Source organism: Dendrobates tinctorius, unplaced genomic scaffold, assembly GCF_039654945.1.
Source record: "Dendrobates tinctorius isolate UK_male_01 unplaced genomic scaffold, ASM3965494v1 ptg000037l, whole genome shotgun sequence".
NCBI classification, from domain to species: domain Eukaryota; kingdom Metazoa; phylum Chordata; class Amphibia; order Anura; family Dendrobatidae; genus Dendrobates; species Dendrobates tinctorius.
The window spans coordinates 27,427,158-27,449,988 of NW_027361705.1; the positions used below are offsets into that span (position 1 = coordinate 27,427,158).

The window sequence follows — 22,831 nt, forward strand, 5'->3', positions numbered from 1 at the left end:
AGACTATCTAAGCAGACAGCGGGTCAGCCCGACAGAGTGGGAACTAAACGAAGAAATCTTCCATCAGCTTTGTCAGCGTTGGGGGACCCCCAGTATAGACCTGTTTGCAAACCGGAAGAACTCAAAGGTCGCCAGATTCTACTCCTTGAACCCAGCAGACCACCCGGACGGAGAAGATGCCCTGAGCCAGGCCTGGACGGAACCCCTCTTGTATGCATTCCCACCACTGGCGCTGATACCGGTGGTACTCAGGAAGATCTGCGAGGACCGTGCGTCGGTGATATTAATAGTGCCATACTGGCCAAAGAGAAGCTGGTTTCCGCTGCTAGGAGCCATGGCAGTAGGAAACCCAGTCATAGAATCATAGAATCATAGAATCGTAGAGTTGGAAGGGACCTCCTGGGCCATCTGGTCCAACCCCCTGCTCAAAGCAGGATTCGCTAAATCATCCCAGTCAGATGTCTGTCCAGCCTCTGTTTGAAGACTTCCATTGAAGGAGAACTCACCACTTCTCGTGGCAGCCTGTTCCACTCATTGATCACTCTAACTGTCAAAAAGTTTTTTCTAATATCTAATCTGTGTCTCTTCCCATTCAGTTTCATCCCATTGCTTCTAGTCTTTCCTTGTGCAAATGAGAATAAAGTTGATCCTTCTACAATGTGACAGCCCTTTAGATATTTGTAGACAGCTATTAAGTCTCCTCTCAGTCTTCTCTTTTGCAAACTAAACATTCCCAAATCCTGCAACCTTTCCTCATAAGACAGGGTTTGCAGACCGGTCACCATTCTGGTCGCTCTTTTCTGAACTTGCTCCAGTTTGTTGATGTCTTTTTTAAAATGTGGTGCCCAAAACTGGACACAATATTCCAGATGAGGTCTGACCAAAGAGGAGTAGAGGGAAATAATGACTTCACGTGATCTAGACTGTATGCTTCTGTTAATACATCCTAGAATTGCATTTGCCTTTTTTGCTGCTGCATCACACTGTTGACTCATATTCAGTCTGTGATCTATTAGTATACCCAAGTCTTTTTCACATGTGCTGTCACTTAGCCCTATTCCTCCCATTCTATATATGCTTTTTTCATTTTTATTGCCCAGATGTAGTACTTTGCATTTCTCCCTGTTAAAAACCATTCTGTTAGTTGCTGCCCACTTCTCCAGTTTATTTAAATCTTTTTGAATCCTCTCTCTCTCTTCTCTAGTATTAGCTATCCCTCCTAGCTTTGTGTCATCAGCAAATTTAATCAGTTTACCCTCAATTCCTTCATCTAAATCGTTGATAAAGATGTTGAACAATACAGGGCCCAGGACAGAGCCCTGTGGTACCCCACTTGAGACATTCTTCCAACTGGATGTGCAGCCATTTACGACCACTCTTTGGGTCCGATCACTAAGCCAGTTATGAATCCACCTAACAGTTGCCTTGTCCATTCCATACTTAGTCATTTTTTCAATAAGGATTGTATGAGAGACTTTGTCAAATGCTTTGCTGAAGTCAAGATATACTATATCTACAGCATTTCCTTGATCCACCCAATCAGTGATACCGTCATAGAAGGAAATTAAGTTAGTCTGACATGACTTATTAGTTAGAAACCCATGCTGACTCTGTTTAATCACTTCATTCTTATCCAGGTATTGACATACATGTTGTTTAATAATTTGTTCAAAGATCTTTCCTGGTATAGAAGTCAGACTCACCGGCCTATAGTTGCCTGGGTCCACCTTCTTCCCCTTTTTGAAGATAGGAACAACATTTGCTCTTCTCCAGTCTTCTGGCACTTCTCCTGTTCTCCAAGAATTTTCAAAGATTATGGAGAGGGGTTCAAAAATTTCTTCTGCTATCTCCTTCAGTACTCTGGGGTGTAATTCATCTGGACCTGGAGACTTGAATTCATTTAGGTTAGCTAAGTGTTTCCTCACTATCTTTCTGTTTATAGATATCCTGGATTCTTCTATTCCCTTAATAGGACAGTGAATAACAGTTGATGTTGCATTTCCTTTCTGAGAGAAAACAGATGCAAAATAGGAATTTAAAAGTTCAGCCTTCTCAACATCCTGTCTTACCATTTCATCATTTTCGTCCTGTAAAAATCCTATAGCATCTTTGACTTTTCTTTTACTTTTGACATATCCCCAAAATCCTTTATTATTGCTTTTGACATCTCTTGCAAGCCTCAGTTCATTTTCAGCTTTAGATAATCTGATTTGTGCCCTGCAGGTTCTGCAGACAGCATTATATTCTTCTTTAGATATGCCTCCCTCTTTCCATTTTATAAACTTTTTTTTCTTCCTTTTTAGCATGTGCTTAAGTTCTGTGTTCATCCATCCTGGTTTCCTTAAATGCTTCCTATTCTTCCCTCTTTTCGGAATTGTTAACAACTGTGCTTTGAGAATTTCATTTTTCAAGATTTCCCATCCTTCCTGGACATTTTTGTCTTTAAGGATATCCAGCCATTGGATCCCTCCAATTCTCTTTCTGAATCCCTTAAAATCTGCCTTTCTGAAATCTAACCTTGACGTCTGAGTCTTCACAGGTCTTCCACCTCTAGTAATCCAAAATTCTAAAATAGCATGGTCGCTACCTCCTAGGGTCCCAGCCACTTTTACCTCCTCAACCATTTCCTCCCTGTTTATAAGGATTAGATCCAAGGTAGCAGTTCCCCTTGTTTTCTCCCTTACCTTTTGGAAGATAAAGTTGTCAGCAAGAGAGGATAAGAATTTCCTTGACCTGTTAGTTTTGCCTGAGAGAGATTCCCAACAAATGTCTGGATAGTTGAAATCTCCCATGACAACTATGTCATATTTTTTGGAGAACTTGGCCATCTGATGCATAAAGAGTTCATCTATATCTTCGGCTTGCACAGGCGGCCTGTAGTAAATGCCTACAATGGTGTCCTTTCCATTGTTCTGTCCTTGTATTCTTACCCAAACAGTTTCCACAGAACTCCTAGTCTCTGAAGCTTCAATCTCTGTGCAGATATACGCGTTTCGAACATACAATGCGACACCCCCTCCTCGTTTATCAAGTCTGTTTCTTGCAAATAAGTTGTATCCTTCTAGTCTTGTATTCCAATCATGTGTATTGTCCCACCAAGTTTCAGTGATTCCAATTACATCATATTTCTGTTCCTGTGTTAGTAGTTCCAATTCTCCTTGTTTGTTGCCCATGCTTTGTGCATTAGTATAGAAACATTTTAGTTTGTGATTGGTTTCTCTTTCTCCAATATTTTTATTAATTAGATTCTTTCGTCTTTGTTCAGTCGAGCTACCCCTGAAGGGAGATGTTATCCACCAGGGGCCGATTCGCCATCCAGACCCAGCAAGGCTACGCCTCTCGGCATGGATCCTGAAAGGGACATCCTGAGAGCAAAGGGCTTATCTGAGCAGGTCATATCCACTCTACTGGCCAGCAGGAAATCGGTAACATCCGCAATCTACAGAAAAATATGGAAGAGATTCTGCCTGGAAGGTGGCAGGTCAGACCTCTCGGCAGGTACCCCTGACCTCCCTAGTGTCCTAGACTTTCTGCAGTCGGGATATAATAAGGGGCTTAAACCCAGCACGTTAAAGGTCCAGATCTCGGCTTTGAGCGCCTTCTTCAACTACCCTTTAGCCTCCCATCCTTGGGTGGTAAGATTCATAAAGGCCACGCAGCGACTTCGCCCCACAATTAGGCAGCTCACCCCACCCTGGGACCTCGGCCTGGTACTCAGATCTTTATGTAGGGACCCCTACATGCCCAGTGATAGAATGTCCATTTCGACTCTCTCTCGAAAGACGGCTTTCCTCGTAGCCATCACCACGGCCAAAAGGATAGGGGAGATCCAGGCCCTGTCCACCAAGGATCCATATCTCCAAATCAGAGACGATCATATAACCTTAAGATTATTTCCGGCTTTTATCCCCAAGGTAGCCTCTTACCAGAATATAAATCAGGAGATAGTGCTACCATCCTTCTGCAGCAATCCCCGCAATGAGAAAGAACAGCGTCTCCACTCCCTAGACGTAAGACGGGCAGTTATAAGCTATCTAGAGGCCACCAATGACTGGCGTATTGACTCAAACCTGTTCATCCTCTTCGGGGGTAAAAATAGGGGGAGAAAAGCCTCTAAGGCGTCCATCGCAAGATGGATCACATTAGTAATTTCAGACGCCTACCAGTCGGAAGGCGCCAACCCACCATATACCTTAAGGGCCCACTCTACTAGGGCAGTTTCAGCCTCCTGGGCTGAGCGCGCAGGCGCCTCAGTCGAGCAGATTTGTAGAGCTGCAACCTGGGCCAGCCTGAATACATTTTGCAAGCACTACAAACTTGACGTGCTATCAGGCCAACATACCGCATTTGGGAGAAAAGTTCTCCAGGCGGTGATCCCACCCTGAGGAGGTGCTTTGGTACTCTCCATGGTGCTGTCAGGTGGATGTCCTGGAAAATAGGTATTAGACCTACCGGTAATGATGTTTCCAGGAGTCCATCCTGACAGCACGGGTAGTTCCCTCCCGGATAAGTTATGTCATATGATGTAATATGATGATACCATTAAAAGAGTTATAGCATTATCCACGCTGTGGTACTTGTTAAGTCACTGAGGGAAAGGGGTGGGACGGGGCCTTTTAACCTCTCGTGTGCTTTCCTGTCCCTGTAAGGAGGAGGAAGACGTCCTCCATGGTGCTGTCAGGATGGACTCCTGGAAACATCATTACCGGTAGGTCTAATACCTATTATTTCCATTTTCCCATTAGGGCAAGGGTTAGGGCTAGAGTTAGGGCTGAGATTAGGGTTAGGGGTGTGTTGGGGTTAGGGTTGGAGTTATATTTGGGGGGTTTCAACTGTTTGGGCACATCAGGTGCTCTCCAAATGCAACATGGCGTCGGATCTCAATTCCAGCCAATTCTGCGTTGAAAAAGTCAAATGGTGCTCCTTCCCTTCCAAGCTCTGCCATGCGCCCAAACAGTGTTTAACCCCCACATATAGGGTATCAGCCTACTCAGGACAAATTGCGAAACAACTTTTGGGGTCCAATTTCTCCTGTTACCCTTAGGAAAATAAAAAATCGGGGGCAAAAATATCATTTTTGTGGAAAAAAATTATTTTTTATTTTCACGCCCGGGCGTTATAAACTTCTGTGAATCACTTGGGGGTTCAAAGTGCTCACCACACATCTAGATAAGTTCCATGGGGGGTCTAGTTTCCAAAATGGGGTCACTTGTGGGGGGTTTCCACTGTTTAGGTACATCAGGGGCTCTCCAAAAGCAACATGACACCCGCAGACCATTCCATCAAAGTCTGCATTCCAAAACGTCACTACTTCCCTTCCGAGCCCCGACGTGTGCCCATACAGTAGTTTTCTCCCACATATGAGGTATCAACGTACTCAGGACAAATTGGACAACAACTTTTGGGGTCCAACTTCTCCTGTTACCCTTGGGAAAATAAAAAAAATTGGGGACTAATTGATCATGTTTGTGGGAAAAAATAGGATTTTTTTTTATTTTCATGCCAGGGCGTTATAAACTTCTGTGAAGCCCTTGGGGGTTCAAAGTGCTCACCACACATCTAGATAAGTTCCTTTGGGGGTCTAGTTTCCAAAATTGGGTCACTTGTGGGGGGTTTCCACTGTTTTGGTACATCAGGGGTTTTCCAATCGTGACATGGTGTCCGATCTCAATTCCAGCCAAAAACGTCAAATGGCGCTGCTTCACTTCCGAGCTCTGCCATGCGCCCCAATTAGTGGTTTACCCCCACATGTGGGGTATCAGCGTACTCAGGACAAATTGCACAATAACTTTTAGGGTCCTGTTACCCTTGGGAAAATAAAAATTGGGGGTGAAAAGATCATTTTTGTGGAAAAAATGATTTTTTAATTGTACGGCTGTACGTTATAAACTTCTGTGAAGCCCTTGCGGGTTCAAAGTTCTCACCACATATCTAGATAAGTTCTTTGGGGGGGGTCTAGTTTCCAAAATGGGGTCACTTGTTGGGGGTTTCCACTGTTTAGGTACATCAGGGGCTCTCCAAACGCGACATGGCGTACAATCTGAATTCCAGCCAATTTTGCATTGAAAAAGTCAAACGGCGCTCCTTCCATTCTGAGCTCTGCCATGCGCCGAAACAGTGGTTCCCCCCCCCCCCACATATCAGGTATCAGCGTACTCAGGACAAATTGCACAATAACTTTTGCAGTCCAATTTCTCCTGTTACCCTTGGTAAAATAAAAAATATTGAACCTGAAGTAATTTTTTTTGTGAAAAAAAGTTAATGTTCATTTTTTTAAATATTCAAAAAATTCCTGTGACGCACCTAAAGGGTTAATAAACTTCTTGAATGTGGTTTTGAGCACCTTAAGGGGTGCAGTTTTTAGAATGGTGTCACTTTTGGGTATTTTCTATCATATAGACCCCTCAAAGTGGCATCAAATGAGATGTGGTCCGTAAAAATAAAATGGTGTTGCAAAAATGAGAAATCGCTGGTCAATTTTTAACCCTTATAACTTCCTAACAAAAAAAAAATTTTGGTTCCAAAATTGTGCTGATGTAAAGTAAACATGTGGGAAATGTTACTTATCAAGTTTTTTGTGTGCTGTTGTATCTCTGTGATTTAAGGGCATAAAAATTCAAAGTTGGAAAATTGCGAAATTTTCAAAATTTTCGCCAAATTTCTGTTATTTTCACAAATAAACGCAAGTTATTTGAATGAAATTTTACCACTATCATGAAGTACAATATTTCACGAGAAAGCAGTGTTAGAATCACTGGGATCCATGGAAGCGTTCCAGAGTTACTAAAGGGACAGTGGTCAAAATTGTAAAAATTGGCCCGGTCACGAACGTGCAAACCACCCTTGGGGCTTAAGGGGTTAAGAACTCCTCCAGCTCTGCTGCATCGCCCGGGAGGATGAGAGCCCTGCAGCTGGAAGGCCCCGGACATCGCGGCCTGCCTGAGCACTGGATTGGAGGTATAGGGTCGTGTCCTGGTCCCCGGGAGAAGCGCTGACTTTGTATCAGCGGCGGTACATCGGCGCCCCGTCGCGGCCCCCCCCTGCTCCTGGCACTTGCCGCGGGTAGGCCAAAAATTTAGTCCCCGGCTTTTTTGGCCTACTAGGCCGCAATTTGCATAGCGCCGCCTGTTATGATTGGGTCACCGAGGAGGAGAGCAAGCCCAAGCTAAGCCACAGAAAACCAGAGAGGTTGGTAACTAAGCAGATTGCAGACCCCTGATCCTATCCACACAACTAGCAGTAGCTGTGGAGCGTGTCTACGATAGAATCGTAGAGTTGGAAGGGACCTACTGGGCCATCTGGTCCAACCCCCTGCTCAAAGCAGGATTCGCTAAATCATCCCAGACAGATGTCTGTCCAGCCTCTGTTTGAAGACTTCCATTGAAGTAGAACTCGCCACTTCTCATGGCAGCCTGTTTCACTCATTGATCACTCTAAGGGTATGTGCACACGTTGCAGAAAATTTCTGCACAAAAACCTGAATCCCTTCCCAGAAACCGCACCTATTTTTCCGCGGCGTTTTTTGCGCGGTTTTGATGCGTTTTTGATGCGTTTTTTACCGCAGCGGTTTCTAAAAGCATGGGAGAAGCCTAAACCGTTGAAAAACCCGCAAAATTAATGTGCATGCTGCGTTTTTACCGCGATGCGGTTTTTTCGCGGTAAAAAACGCATCAATGTGCACAAAGTGCAAAATGCATAGAAATGAATGGGAAGCTTATTTTTAGCGGTTTTATAGTGAAAACCGCGGTAAAAACCGCTAAAAAAACGCTGTGTGTGAACACAGCCTTACTGTCAAAAAGTTTTTTCTAATATCTAATCTGTCTCCTCCCATTCAGTTTCATCTCATTGCTTCTAGTCTTTCCTTGTGGAAATGAGAATAAAGATGATCCTTCTACAATGTGACAGCCCTTGAGATATTTGTAGACAGCTATTAAGTCTCCTCTCAGTCTTTTCTCTTTTGCAAGCTAAACATTCCCAAATCATGCAACCTTTCCTCATAAGACAGGGTTTGCAGACCGGTCACCAATCTGGTCGCTCTTTTCTGAACTTGCTCCAGTTTGATGTCTTTTTTAAAATGTGGCCCCCAAAACTGGACACAGTATTCCAGATGAGGGCTGACCAAAGAGGAGTAGAGGGCAATAATGACTTCACGTGATCTAGACTGTATGCTTCTGTTAATACATCCTAGAATTGCATTTGCCTTTTTTGCTGCTGCATCACACTGTTGACTCATATTCAGTCTGTGATCTATTAGTATACCCAAGTCTTTTTCACATGTGCTGTTGCTTAGCCCTATTCCTCCCATTCTGTATATGCTTTTTTCATTTTTATTGCCCAGATGTACGATGATCCTAGACGCCTCGGCACAGCCGGAGAGCTAACTAAGCCTAAAGCAAGAAAGGGGAAATCTAAACTGCCCCAGAGTGGACCCCAAAGGAATAGATAGCCCCCAAACATATATTGTCGGTGAGACAAGATGAAGACACAATCGCAGGTAGGAAAATAGATTGAGCAAACGATGGGGGCTCACACTGACTAGACAGGAAAGGAAAGACATTGTCTGCAATCACGCAAAAAAACCTGCAAAAAGGTCCAACACGTCTGATGCAAAAATACTGAAGTCGCACGACTTCACCCACTATATCGGCACTCTGGTATATTCTGAAAGCCGAGCAATAAGAGGCCAATCTAATAAGGGACAAAAACAAACTGGCACAAGCAGTAACATATGGATGGTGATTCAGGACAGCTGGAGCTGGCTGACCTACACAAAACCGAAATTGACAAAACCAGATCAAATGTGAACAGAATAGCAAAAGAACACTTAGTTTCCAGCTCAGTCCCTGCATGCTCAGCTAAGACCTCAGGAGGCAGGAAAAAATCACCAGCAGGGATAGAGGGAGTCAGCTGTCTTAAATCCAGTCTGAAACCCCAGATCTCCAATCGTCGTCCTCATTATCAGGTGGCAAGCCTCTGTTAATCAGATCAGCTCCAGTAACCACCAGAGGGAGCCCAGAAAGAGAACTCGCAACCCCTCCGTCAACCTGACCAGCTCCACCACCTTCAGCAGTAACCAGAGGTAGGCCAGAAAGCGAATTCACAACAGTCGCCCACCGTTAGCGCCACGCCCACGTCTTTGGCGCTTCTCGCTCTACGAGAGGCGCAATGCTAGTCTCGGGGGCCATGTATTTTACCTCAGCCTGCGATGGGACGGCTGTGAGGCGCGCACTCTGACGGACACCCGGTGACACTACAGGGCCACCGCTTTTCCTCCCGGGGACACAGCACAGGACCGTGGGTAAGCTGCATCTGCCCTCAGAACAACGCTTAACCCCTTCTCTGCACATTCCCTGCAGCCCGGGCTCTGCCTTTAACCGTTTCAGGGGCGCTATGTCTCAATCTAAGGAAGCTAAACGGGCTAATAAGAAGAACACTGCGTTTTTTTTACCGTGTGTACCACTTGCAAGACTGCCTTGCCCAGACTAATCCGTTATGCATGGATTGCGACCCGGCCTGTGCTCAAAAGCCATCCGTCGCTGCTGCAATGGTGCTCCCTGCATTTAGTCCCCCTGAGTGGGCTGCGTCCCTGTCTCGGTCTGTGGAGTCACTGACCAAGGCTATAGACTCCCTCCGGGAATCCTCTTTAAGTCAGAACGCGTCTTTAACGCCCGAGGAGGGCTCTGGCGACAGCCAGGAACCGTCCACCAGCAGGGGTCGTACTCATTCAAGGGATGGTCAGGTCTCTAGAAAGCGGACTCATGACGCGTCCCCTAGTCACGCTCGCGCTTCAGCATCGGCGAGTTCTGTCTCTCACTCTCCCTCTCCTAATGTTCGCAGCGAGCACGACTCTGAATTCGAATCTGACTCGTCAGCCCCTCAGTCAACAGGATTCTGAAATTGGATGAGGAAAATATTCCCGCTCTAGAACACGTTATCTTATTTAAGAGGACCAAACGTGTGCGCAGGTTATTTACCAGCCATCCGGAGTTTAAGGACATTGTCCAGAAACATAGGGATCGGCCATATAAGCGGTTCACAGGGCAAAAGTTTACTGAGGCTAAATACCCTTTTGCTCCAGACCTAATGAAGGATTGGTTACAGTCCCCTTCGATGGTCCCTCCTGTATCGCGTCTTGCTTCTAAAACGCTCCTATCCGTTTCTGAGGGCTCTTCAGTCAGAAACCCCTCCGATCGTCAAATTGACTACCTTGCTCGCTCAGTTTTTGAAGCTTCAGGAGCGGCGTTTTTTCCATCTTTCGCGGCGTCTTGGGTCGTTAAGGCAATGGTCGCTTGGGCAGGAGTCTTAATTACTGCCTTCCAAGGTAGCAATCTTCCTCTGGAGGCAACCAGTGTTGCCAGGAAGATAATTCACGGAGGGGACTTTGTAGTGGACGCTTCTTTAGATGCCGCCAATTGCGCTGCTCAAACTGCCGCTAATGCAATCTCCATTAGAAGAGCCCTATGGCTCCGCAACTGGCGAGCGGATGCCACATCTAAAAGATCGTTGACTCCTCTGCCCTATCAAACTGGTCGCCTATTTGGAGAGAAACTGAACCAGCTTATTTCTGATACTACTGGGGGGAAAAGTAAATTCCTTCCCCCAACATAAGGCTGTTCGGCCGTTTTGGAACTAACAGCCGACGCGTTTTCGACGTTTTCGCAACAATTCCGGTTGGTTCTCCACTACCTTCTCTTCCGGATCAGGTCGGTCCCCGCGCGGAGACAGAGGCTCCCAGGTCTCATACAGACCTAACCGCTCTTGGAAGCCCAGGCCAAGGGTATCTGGATCTAGGGGAGCCAGATCCCATAGATCTTCTACACAATGACTTGCTGCGGTATCCGGCGGACACCGACAAAGTAGGCGGTCGTCTACTTTCCTTCAGTCACATTTGGCTCGCGGTCATCCACGACAAGTGGGTCAGGGAGCTGATGTCCTCCGGATACAAGATAGAATTTTCTTCCTTTCCACCCCCCCCCCCCCCCCCCCCGACACATTTTCTTCCGGTCCTCACCCCCCCAAGAAAAAGTCAACAGCCTTCCTTCGGGCCGATCAGGTGCTGCAAAGGGACGGAGTCATCATTCCGGTCCCTTAAGACGAAAGGTTCAGGGGTTTTTATTCAAACCTATTTGTGGTTCCAAAGAAGGACGGGACGATGCGACCTATACTGGATCTCAAACTGTTAAGTCAGTTTGTCAAGGTGCGGCGATTCCGAATGGAATCTCTCTGATCAGTTGTCGCTTCCCTGGAAAAAGGAGAGTTCCTAGCATCCATCGACATCAAAGACGCTTACCTTCACATTCCAATCTGCCCGTCCCACCAGCAGTTCCTGCGTTTTGCAATTCACGAACACTTCCAGTTCGTTGCCTTGCCCTTCAGACTCGCCACCCCCCCCTCTTTACCAAGGTCATGGCGACTGTCATGGCCATTCTCCATGCTCGGGGAGTGGAGGTGCTGCCCTATCTGGATGACCTGCTCATCAAGGGTCCGTTCCTTCCAGCCTGCGAGGAATCCGTGGATATAACAGTAAATACATTTTCTTGCCTGTGTTGGAAGATAAACTTTGAAAAGTCTTCCCCCAACACCTGCTCAGCGGATTTCCTTTTTGGGAATGATCTTGGACACTTCCCGCGGGTTGGTCATTCTCCCTCCAGAAAAGACCCGAGCCTTACAACAGGCAGTGCGGAATCTTTCCCGACCGCTTTCTCACTCTTCGTTTCAGCATGAGAGTTCTCGAAAAGATGGTAGCAGCGATGGAAGCAGTCCCATTCGCACAGTTCCACCTCCGTCCCTTACAACATGCGTTGCTGTTATCTTGGGACAAGAACCCGTTCTCCCTGGACCTTCGGTTCCTTCTGTCCCTGCGGGTCAGACAAGCCCTCAAGTGGTGGACACTGAAATCCTCCCTGAGTCAAGGGAAGTCTTTTTTTTTTTTTTTTTCTCCCAGTACGATGGTCAGTGGTGACCACAGACACAAGTCTTCTGGGCTGGGGTGCGATTTTTCGTCACCACACAGCACAGGGTCATTGGTCAACTCGGGAATCACTTCTCCCCATCAACATCTTAGAGATACGAGTGATCAGATTAGCCCTACCAAGTTTCCACCATCTTTGCGCAGGTCACCCCATCAGGATCCAATCCGACAACGCCACAGCGGTGTCGTATATCAACCATCAGGGGGGTACTCAGAGCAGGAAGGCCATGCACGAAATGAGTCACATCCTCCATTGGGCCGAGACCAACCATTCGCCCATCTCAGCGATCCACATCCCGGGCTTAGAGAATTGGGCGGCAGATTTTCTCAGTCGCCAGGGACTTGCCTCGGGAGAGTGGTCTCTTCATTCGGAAGTCTTTCAGCAGATTTGCCATCATTGGGGGACTCCGGATGTGGATCTCATGGCCTCAAGACTAAACAACATTCCTCGGTTCATTGCCCGATCGCGCGATACATCCGCCATCACAGCGGACGCCCTAGTTCTGCCGTGGCACCAGTTCCGGCTCCCGTACATTTTTCCTCTTCCCTTGCTCCCGAGAGTCATCAAGAAAATCGGAGCAGAAGGAGTACCAGTAATCCTGGCCGCGCCAGGCATGGTTCGTAGAACTAGTACAACTGGTCAACGACATTCCCTGGCGACTTCCAGATCGCATGGATCTACTCTCTTAGGGCCCAATTTACCACCAGAAATCCAAGGCCCTGTCTTTGACGGCGTGGCCGTCGAATTTTGGATTTTAGGACAGGCTGGTTTTTCTCCCGATGTGATCTCCACCATGATTAATGCTAGGAAGCCCGTGTCCATGCGCATTTATCACCGCATCTGAAAAACCTTCTTCTTGTGGTGCAAGGACCATGGTCGATCCCCTCTGGTGGTTTCTATTCCTTCCATATTGGAATTCCTACAATCTGTATTTAGGTCAGGCCTTGTGCTTAGTTCGCTCAAGGGCCAGATTTCAGCCTTGTCAGTGCTATTCCAACGCCAAATTGCCACCAAACTTCAGGTGAAGACATTCATTCAGGGAGTTTCCCATGTGGCACCTCCCTATAAAAGACCATTGGAATCATGGGACCTTAACTTGGTGCTCGGAGCCTTACAGGAGGTTCCCTTCGAACCTCTGCAGGACGTACCGCTGACTGTTCTTTCTTGGAAAGTGGTCTTTCTAGTGGCAATTACATCAATCAGATGAGTCTTGGAATCGACAACCCTGTACTGCCGTTCTCCGTTCCTCAATATTCATCAGGACAAGGCAGTTCTCAGGACGTCCCCGTCTTTCCTGCCTAAAGTCGTGTCTTCCTTTCATCTCAATGAGGAAATTGTTTTGCCTTCCTTCTGTCCGGCACCAGTCCATCGCATTGAGAAGGACCCCTCCACACTCTCGATGTGGTTAGGGGTCTGAGACGGTACATCTCGCGGACGGCTCCCTTCCGCAAGTCACATGCCCTGTTCGTACTTCCAGAGGGACATAGGAAGGGTCTAGCCGCTTCAAAAGCCACGCTAGCCAGGTGGATTCGCTTGGCTATTCAGGAATCCTACCGTGTCAGGGGCACACCTGTCCCAGCAGGGATTAATGCGCATTCGACTCACTCAGTGTTGGGGACGGCGGAACGCACCAAATATTAATAATAGGAGGTGCGTTCGCCGCCTGGGGTCCACCGTGCAGTAGGTGTAAAGACTGCTGCTGGATAATGGCAAACTCGCTAGATGGCAAAGTAAAGCACTCGGGTTAACGTCACCCGAGGTAGTTAAGGCAGACTCTGTTTAGGACACAGAGATGCCCTAATATAAAAGAGAAAGGAACGCTGGACCTGTTAACTCCACAGGCCAGCCGGCCTGTGGCGTCGCAGCCGCGAACGCCAATAGATGCTGCTATTGCAGCGCGGCGGTAACTAGCCGCTAAGCGACGGTGCCGGAGAGCCGGACACCGACGGACGCTAGTGTAAGGTGCGGTAAGCACAGTGGCACCTAGCTTGCCACTACCTGGAACTGACTATAACCAACACTGTCACCATTCGTAATATCAGAGGGAAGGGGGTTTCAAATAAGTCCGTCACCAGACACATGCATCCATCACCTTTCACACACAGCATAATAGTCTACACTAGCGCATGGCCGAGCCGCCATGCGGGCTTTTTATAGCCATGCGCTTCCGGGACCTTCCAGTACTCTGGAAAGGACCAATCAGATCTGACACAGGACCTGAGCATGCGACCCCTGCTCTCCACTGAGAGGTCATCTTGCGGGCATGCCCAGCAGCACGGCGAGAGGACTTAGCCTCTGGAGCGGTTCCCTGCAGAACAGGTTGCTCTACCATTGCTGCACCAGAGGTGGCAGCAACATCCAGGCTCACAGAGCGAGTCTGAGCAGGACGCCGGGATTGCTGAGCAGGTCCCTGAGCGGTCGGAGGGGAATGGGAGACCGCTGGATGTACGGCTCTGGATTCCTGTTGTGCAGTTCGTGGAATCTGACGCCTAACACTCAGTGGGCGCCTCCTGGGCCATTCGGCACCAGGCGTCGGCAGAACAGGTCTGCAAGGCTGCGACTTGGTCCAGTCTGCATACCTTTACAAAACATTACCAAATTCATTCTCCGGCCTCTGCGGATGCAGCACTTGGCAGACGCATCCTGCAATCGGCAGTACCACAGTGGTACATGGAGTATTAGCAGTTGTATGCTCCCCACCCAGGAACTGCTTTAGGACGTCCCACTGTCTGTGTCCCCCAATGAGGTGTAGGAGAAATAGAGATATTGTTCACTGTTTAATGCTCCTACTGCTTTTTCACCAAACTGGAGAAATCTCAGCCAGTGAGAGGGTGTATACTGCAGGGGAGGAGAAAACTTTTTTCTGTGTTTACTTAGTGTCCTCCTAGTGGCCAGCAGCATAACACCCCACTGTCTGTGTCCCCCAATGATTGGCTCGGAGAAAAGGATTTTACGGTGAGTACGTAAAAATCCCTATTTTCTTTCAAACTGCAAATTCAAACAAACATGGTATTAGAATATTTCTCTTTGGTATAGAAAACAATTTCTCTAAAACAATGCTGTATTAACCCTTCATCAACTTTTGAACTTTGACATGTCATCTGACTGCCTGGTGCCTGTTTTTTTTTTTAATCCTGAATGTATTTAAGCAAGGTACTGTTAGAACATATGTAAGCTACCATATATGTGGTATTTTCCTGAGGAAGGGGTGGTATTCACCCTGAAACACGTAGATTAAACCACTTCTTAACTGTTACTACGTGTTGGAAATCTATTATTTGGGCAGCGCGGACTGGAATCCACATCTTCTCTGCAGTGTATTGTGGTGGAAATACTGTAATAGCCATTTTGTATTGTTCGGTTTCTTTTATGTAGAACATTTACCTTAGAAATTCTGTTTTTCTGTTCTGTTTTATGAACAGGATGGATTTCCCCGCATGGTAGGCACAAATGGTGCCTGATAGGCCTCATAGACTATTATTCGGTCCTCTGGTTTCTGTAATGGTGCTTATCTTTTTACCAGAAAAATAGAGCAATATAAACTATTTCCTTAGTCTTTTTCCAACGTAGATTTGAACAGATTATTACAGAAAAACCAGCCTAGTTGTTCACAGCAACCACAATGGGCAAGCTAAAAGACGTGCACAATTATGACATAGGCTGAAGTGTGATGTCCAAACAACTGAATCAGAGCATCTCTAAAAAATGTCAGTCTTGTGGGGTTTTCTCCTTGCTGCGCAAGTGGTAGTACCTACAAAAGAGGTCTCGGTAGGGTCATCCGGTGAATTGGTGACCCGGGTCGTGACCATCCAGGAATCATTGAGTAGAGAAAAGGCTACCATGTCTGGCCTAGTCTCACAGAAGAGATTTTGTGGTACAAATTTCAGAAAAAGTTAATGCTGATTGTGGTAGAAAGGTATCGGAACACACAGCACATCACAGCTTGTTGTTTATGGGGCTGAGTAGCCACTGCCCAGTCAGCCTGCCCATAGTAGTGGTGAGGTGGCAGCCCCAGTGGTGATGAGGTGGCAGCAAGGTCATTACTGGCTGTAAGATTTCTTGATGAGATGGGTTTTTAAGTGTGATTGGAAAGTTCCAAGTGTTGGAAACAATCGGATGTGTTGGGGCACATAATTTCAGAGGATGGAGAATACTCTGGAGAAGTCTTGGATGTGATTGGCTGACGAGCATGTAAGTGTGGAGGAGAGAAGGAGGTCTTTAGAGGACCAGATGTAACGTGTTGGAAGATATCAGGAGACTAGTTCAGAGATATACGGAGGAGACAGATTATGGACGTCTCTTAAGGTCAATATTAGTAGTTTGAACTGGAAATGTTGGGGAATATGGAGCCAATGAAGGGATTTGCAGAGGGGAGGAGTAGTGAGGAAAAAGGTGGATTAGTCGGGAAGCAGAGTTAAGGACGGACTGGAGAGAGCGAGTGTTGTTAGGTAAGATGGAGGAAAGATGATGAGCTCAGTTTTGTCCACATTGAGCTTGAGGAAGCGAGAGGAGTAGGATATGGCTGATAGACACTCTGGGATTCTGGACTGCAGAGAGGTGACGTCTGGGCTGGAGAGGTAGATCTGAGTGTCATCCGTGTATGGATAATACTGGAAGCCATGGGACTTTTAGTTTTCCCAACCCAAAGGTATGAATGGAGAAGAGTAGGGGTTCTAAGACAGAGCCTTGAGGTACACCAACAGAGAGAGGGCGGTATGAGAATGTAGAATGTGAATGGTAGACACTAAATGAATTATGTTTTCTTTTTCATGATGTCAAGAGCAAGGTGCTGTGCTTTACTTACCTGGAGAAGAGATGGCACCAGTATGTACTGTGTGAAGAAAGCAAGCCAATGATGGCAAAGTGATGCTCAGGGCATTGGTCTGCTGGGATGCCCTCGGTCTGGGCATCACGTGGATGCATCTTTGACACATACCCCCTAATTACACACTGTTACAGATCATGTATACGTCCAGGGCTGCCACTAGGAATTTCGGGGCCCCATACTGGCAAAATTTTCGGGGCCCCCTTTAGACTCCGCCCAGGCTCCATCCAGCCCCGCCTCCACCACTCGAACTGTCCACAGTCCCACCGCTCTCTTGGATAAACTCCACTTCTCACCTATCACACATTAACAGTTCCCATCACCAGGTCACACATATAGCCAGCAGCTTTTGCTTTGGCCAAAAGATTGTTTTAAGTCGCCACCATAACAGGGTAGACACTTTTGGCCAGGCCCTACTCTACTGTAACCTATTAAATATTTGTTAAAATATGCAATACAATTTAGGTATATTTTTATTTATTTTTCAATTTTTTAAAATGACCAATAATATCACATACAAGGAACAAATACCACCGCACCATGTCCAGACCACAACTTACCACCACATACAAGGAACAAATACCGCTACACCATGTCCAGACCACATATTACCACCACATAGTGACCTATAATAAGACATACAAGGAACAAATACCGCCATACCATGACCAGACCACATATTACTACCATAGTGACCGAATAATATCACATACAACGAACAAATACCACCGCACCATGAGCAGACCGCAAATTACCACCACAAAGTGACCAAATAATAGAATATACAAGGGACAAATACCACTGCACCACGCCCAGACCACATATTACCACCACATGGAGACTGAATACTACAATACTGACATTAATTAAAAAAACATAATACTATGACCATAAGAGACATTATACACACAAGATCTGTACTTAGTATGCAGTGTCTGTGTACAGGTAATATAGTGATCAATGACATTATACACAGGAGCTCTGTATATAATGTACAGGTAACACAGTGATCACCGGTGACATTATACACAGGACCTCTGTACATAGTGTCAGTGTACAGGTAACACACTAACTCACCAGTGATGTCTCTAGGTGAAGTCCTTCATCTTTGTTTTTCATCTTTCATCCAGCACAGATCGCCATCACGTCTTCCAGCCAGGACTTGTCTCTGCAGGAAATAACACAGTTATCTAGAGCTCCGCTTGCAGAACACATTACTTATTTTTTCCCAACTTCTACATTACACCACATGAAGAAAAAAAGGCGACATAGTATCACTCTACACAGTAACAGGACCGCCCCCCCATTTACAACAGTATCCTCAAGAAAATAAAATACATCACTGCAGTAATATCCCTTAATTAGCCCCTATGGTAATAATATCCCCCATCCTGACTCCCGTGTGTCTCATTTTTGGCATCAGCCATATGTTCTCCCATCCCACCCTCATCAGTATCCATTCTGCCCCATATGATCTCCCTCCTGACCAATCTGTCTAAATCGTATCCATCCTGCCCCATGACCCTGCTCCATCTATCTCCAATCATGTCCGGTGTCTCACATTCTGCCCCCTCCTGTGTCTCACTGTCACATTCTGCCCCCTCCTGTGTCTCACTGTCACATTCTGCCCCCTCCTGTGTCTCACTGTCACATTCTGCCCCCTCCTGTGTCTCACTGTCACATTCTGCCCCCTCCTGTGTCTCACTGTCACATTCTGCCCCCTCCTGTGTCTCACTGTCACATTCTGCCCCCTCCTGTGTCTCACTGTCACATTCTGCCCCCATGTCCAGCATTCTGCCCCAGTGTCTTGCATTCTACCCCCAGCGTCCACCATTCTGCCCGCAGCGTCCAACATTCTGCCCCAGCTCACAGCCTGCCCCCATGTCCAGCATTCTGCCCCCAGCGTCCAGCATTCTGCCTCACTCTCCAGCATTCTGCCCCATGTCCAGAATTCTGCCCCAGCGTCCAGCATTCTTCTGCCCCATGTCCAGCATTCTGCCCCGTCTCACAGTCTGCCCTCATATCCAGCATTCTGTCCCCAGCGTCCAGCATTCTGTCCCCAGCGTCCAGCATTCTGCCCCATGTCCATTCTGCCCCCAGTGTCCAGCATTATGCCCCATGTCCAGCATTCTGCCCCATGTCCATTCTGCCCCCAGTGTCCAGCATTATGCCCCATGTCCAGCATTCTGCCCCATGTCCAGCATTCTGCCCCCAGTGTCCAGCATTCTGCCCCAGCGTCCAGCATTCTGCCCCCAGCGTCCAGCATTCTGCCCCCAGCGTCCAGCATTCTGCCCCCAGCGTCCAGCATTCTGCCCCCAGCGTCCAGCATTCTGCCCCCAGCATTCTGCCCCAGCGTCCAGCATTCTGCCCCAGGCCCCCTGGATAGCCGCTCTCAAAAAAAAAAAAAAAAAAAAAAAAAAATTCTTCTTACCTTGTTATCTGGCTGTGCTCCAGCGGCGAGGCTCCCTCCCTCTCCTAGTCCCACGTGGCACACTGACTGAATGAGGAAGTGGAGGAGCAGAGCAGTGTGTGACGTCAGGTGAGGGCGGAGCTGTGGCTGGACCATTGTGCAGGGGGGGATTTCGGCGCTGGCTGGACCATGGTGCGGGGGGGGCCTGCCCGAGGGGCCCGGGGGGCCCGGCAGGCGCTGAGTCTGAATTTAAAATAAAGCTGCAGAAGCCTGTATAAAATGTAGGGGGGCCCCAGCGCGGATCGGGCTGCCAGCATGGTCGGGCCCCCCTAATCACCGGGCCCCATACACATGTAAGGCCTGTCATGCCCTGATGGCGGCCCTGTATACGTCTACGTGGCATCCGTGTGCCTTAGTGACTTTCAGGAGACTAATACTCACATCCACATTCTAATAGTGAAAGTTCACATTTGCTAATGAGAATCAGATGTGTATTTTTTTTTTTTTTTTTACTGGATTATTATTCAAGCAAAATGTTGAAGTTTTAATTTTTTGCATTTTTACAGGATGCTGTAATGAAGTCTGAAGACCCTCGCTGTTCAGCTTGTGGTGGTCTCATCAAACCTGATATCGTCTTTTTTGGAGAACAGCTTCCTGCCCGATTTTTCCTCCATCTGACCGATTTTCCTAGAGCAGATCTTCTGTTTGTCATGGGCACATCACTTGAGGTCAACAAGACAGAAGAAAAGTATATTGATTTGCTTAGTCCTGATGCGCGCTGATTCATGCTGCCTGGACCACAGGCATCATCATTCAGAGACTGACTCCCGTTTTACAAACATATATATATTTTACTCTGAACCACCGGCATTTCAGGGAGAAAATACAGCTGAAGGAGCTTCCGTGGTGACTGGTCCAAGAGGCATGTCCCAGGTGGCTTTGCTCTCTGATTTTTTTGGCCTGGGTTTCGGGCAGCATGAATCATGTAGATGAGATAAGTGGTCAAAAAATCTTCGTAGTCTATACAACCAACAGTGTTGTACTTGGATGGTTTGCACTCCTACCTATTCTCAGATTTATAGAGAAGGGTCATTTCATAGTAAGAAAATTAAGCTACCACTGTTTTATGGTATGAAAAGAATTCATGTTTAGAGAGAACCTACAAACTCCATGTAAATGTTACCCTAAACTCCTTGCACATGTTGCCCTTGGTGAGACTTGAACCTAGAACCCAGCACTGCAAAGCAACAGTGCTAACCACTGAGCCACCATACCACAGTGAGCCACTGTGCTGCAGATAGATCTTTAGTCTCATAAAACTCATCTATGGAAAGATCAGGTTGTTTTAATTTATGTTGAAGCCTCTTTTTGTCAAGTATCTAAAACCTATCTGATTTTGTAGGTGGAACCTTTTGCCAGCCTGGTGTACACCGTGCGGAGCTCTACACCACGAGTCCTCATCAACCGAGACCCCGTGGGACCTTTTCTGGACAATTCAGATGGGCTCAGTGTAGTAGAGTTAGGAGAGGTCACCAGCGGAGTGAAGCGACTTGTACAACTATTGGGATGGGATCGTGAGCTGGAGGAGATAGAGAAAAATAACAAGGTATGTAAAAAGAAAGGACGACATTGTACCATTACAGGTCGTGGGGCAGCGTCCATATCACAAATCACCTTCATATTATTTAAAGCTGCTCGTCTTCTTTCTTTTCCAGAAATTTGTAAGTGAAGGCGTCCATCCATGCCCGGAATGAACCTGAGGCCATGGGGATGAGATATTTCCAACCGTATTTGTGATGTTCCTGTGAGATATCCGTTACATACATGGTGGGAAGTTGTCTAGGTCTCAGACATGGCTGTCTCCTCCTATATGTGGGGGGAAATGTAGTTTTGTATGTTCTGTATTTTTCATGCAGGGAAATTAGGAGCTTTATTGTAAGGATATAAAAGGGATCACTATGGGATGCATTCTGGTGCCTAAGGAGACCACATTAGACCACATCAGTATTATAAATGACACCTGGTAGCTTTGGGCCCTTATGCCAATTTATCATTCTGCCTCAGGAACGTCACATTTTGCCCCTGTTCCCATACTGAAATACTGTGACCGCTGAGGCTGCCCACTTTACCTGGAAGGTATGTTTTACATTTTAACAGCAGCAGGGCACTTTTTCCAATAAACTTGTGAATTTTTTAGTATTTTATATGTCTGTTGTTTATAATTATTTACATGTCCAAGAAAAAGTAAGTGAACCCTTTGGCCTCATATTTATTTTATTTCTTCAGTGATTACTTATTACTCTTGGTCTGATTGTTTTCGCATTTATAGGCTAACTCGATCTGACTAAACTAATAAATTACAAAGTTGTCCTGCGCCGCCTGCCATTCAAATGTGCCCCCAGCCTGCTCTGCTTAGATGCACTGAAGAGTGAGCTGTCAGTCATAGTGCACATGTTCTGTTTACAGCCTCCACTCACACTATAGTGAGCAATGCTATGATTTGTGACTGTAAGTCCACTGTGAGCTGCCCCATGACTGATAGCCGGCAGCTCCTGGGAGGAAACAAGTTAATTTTTATAATGGTAGTTTCACTTTCAGTAAGGCTGTCTGACAACATTGTAACACTCCTTACCTGCTCATTAACCCTATATCTGCAAGTAAATAGTTTTTTCCAAGGTGATAGTCTCCCTTTAAGTTCTCTGTCCCACCCAGAGCACTTAACACATTATTTGCATATGAATGAAAACGCTAATTACCAGGGATAGCAGAAACAGATGGAAGATATAAAGGTGTCCGTGGTTTAAAATTTCAAATCCTTGCATGCCCATATATGCAGTTTAGGGGGTTTATCTTACTGAGAGACTCCCTTTAATTGCCGCTCATTTATACACATGCATGTTTTAGTTCACACAGTGGGAGTTGGCTCAGTAATCTGCATTCAGTGCTTGTGTAATGTGACCTAGGCCTGATGTCGCTAATTGGAGGTCAGTTGTGTCTGATGAGCTTGATTTAATGGGATTCGATAGTAGAACAGGTGTCCTTTATTATACAAGGGTTGTATGACTTACAGAAGTAGAAACGAACAAACCCATAAACACTCTGCCTCCCTGGTTCTCTGTTGCTTCCCCGTCTTTGGCTGATCTGCACTACCGTAGAGTGGCCAGTAAATGGTGTGATGGAATGGTGGCATTCCGCTATGTGCACTGTTTACATCCGCCCGGTGACAGGTAATCAGTGAGGGTGTCGGATCTCCATCAGTTGGACCATCAACAACTATGTGATTGTAAACCCCTTTGAGACTATATGGACCCTAAAAATGGGCAAACCTAAAAGTTTGTCTGACAGGGTCATACCTTTACTTCAAATATCCCACAGCCATAAAGATCCAGTAGCTGTGATGCCCAATGATAAACACTAGGGATGAGCGTACGTGCTCGATGATACTCGGATTTCACTTGAGTATCTGGGTGCTCAGCACTTGATGAGCAGTGGGTGGTGCTCGGATTTGAAGCTAAAATCTCCACCCCGCATCTTTGGCGCCTGCTACATAGCCAATAAGCATGTGGGGATTGCCCGCCAGTCACTGTAATGTCGCGGTCATCTTGGTTGTGTCATTTCTGTGAT

General features: G+C 46.7%; 1 protein-coding gene across 5 annotated transcripts in view; it reads left to right on the forward strand.

Annotated features, from left to right (window-relative positions):
• The window catches only part of SIRT3 (sirtuin 3), an 84,734-nt gene that overhangs the window by 41,725 nt on the left and 20,178 nt on the right, over positions 1 to 22,831 (forward strand). For 2 of the 5 annotated variants that reach the window (XR_012231834.1, XM_073573994.1), the window contains exons 9-10: positions 19,774 to 19,935; positions 20,610 to 20,813. Coding sequence is in view for 2 of the 5 variants with exons in the window: in XM_073573994.1 (XP_073430095.1) it covers positions 19,774 to 19,935; positions 20,610 to 20,813 (366 nt within the window). In the remaining 3 variants the exon portion in view is untranslated. Of the gene's footprint in view, positions 1 to 19,773; positions 19,956 to 20,609; positions 20,814 to 20,922; positions 21,344 to 22,831 lie in introns of those variants that run through there. The other 3 variants (XR_012231835.1, XM_073573995.1, XR_012231836.1) reach the window with 3 other exon arrangements.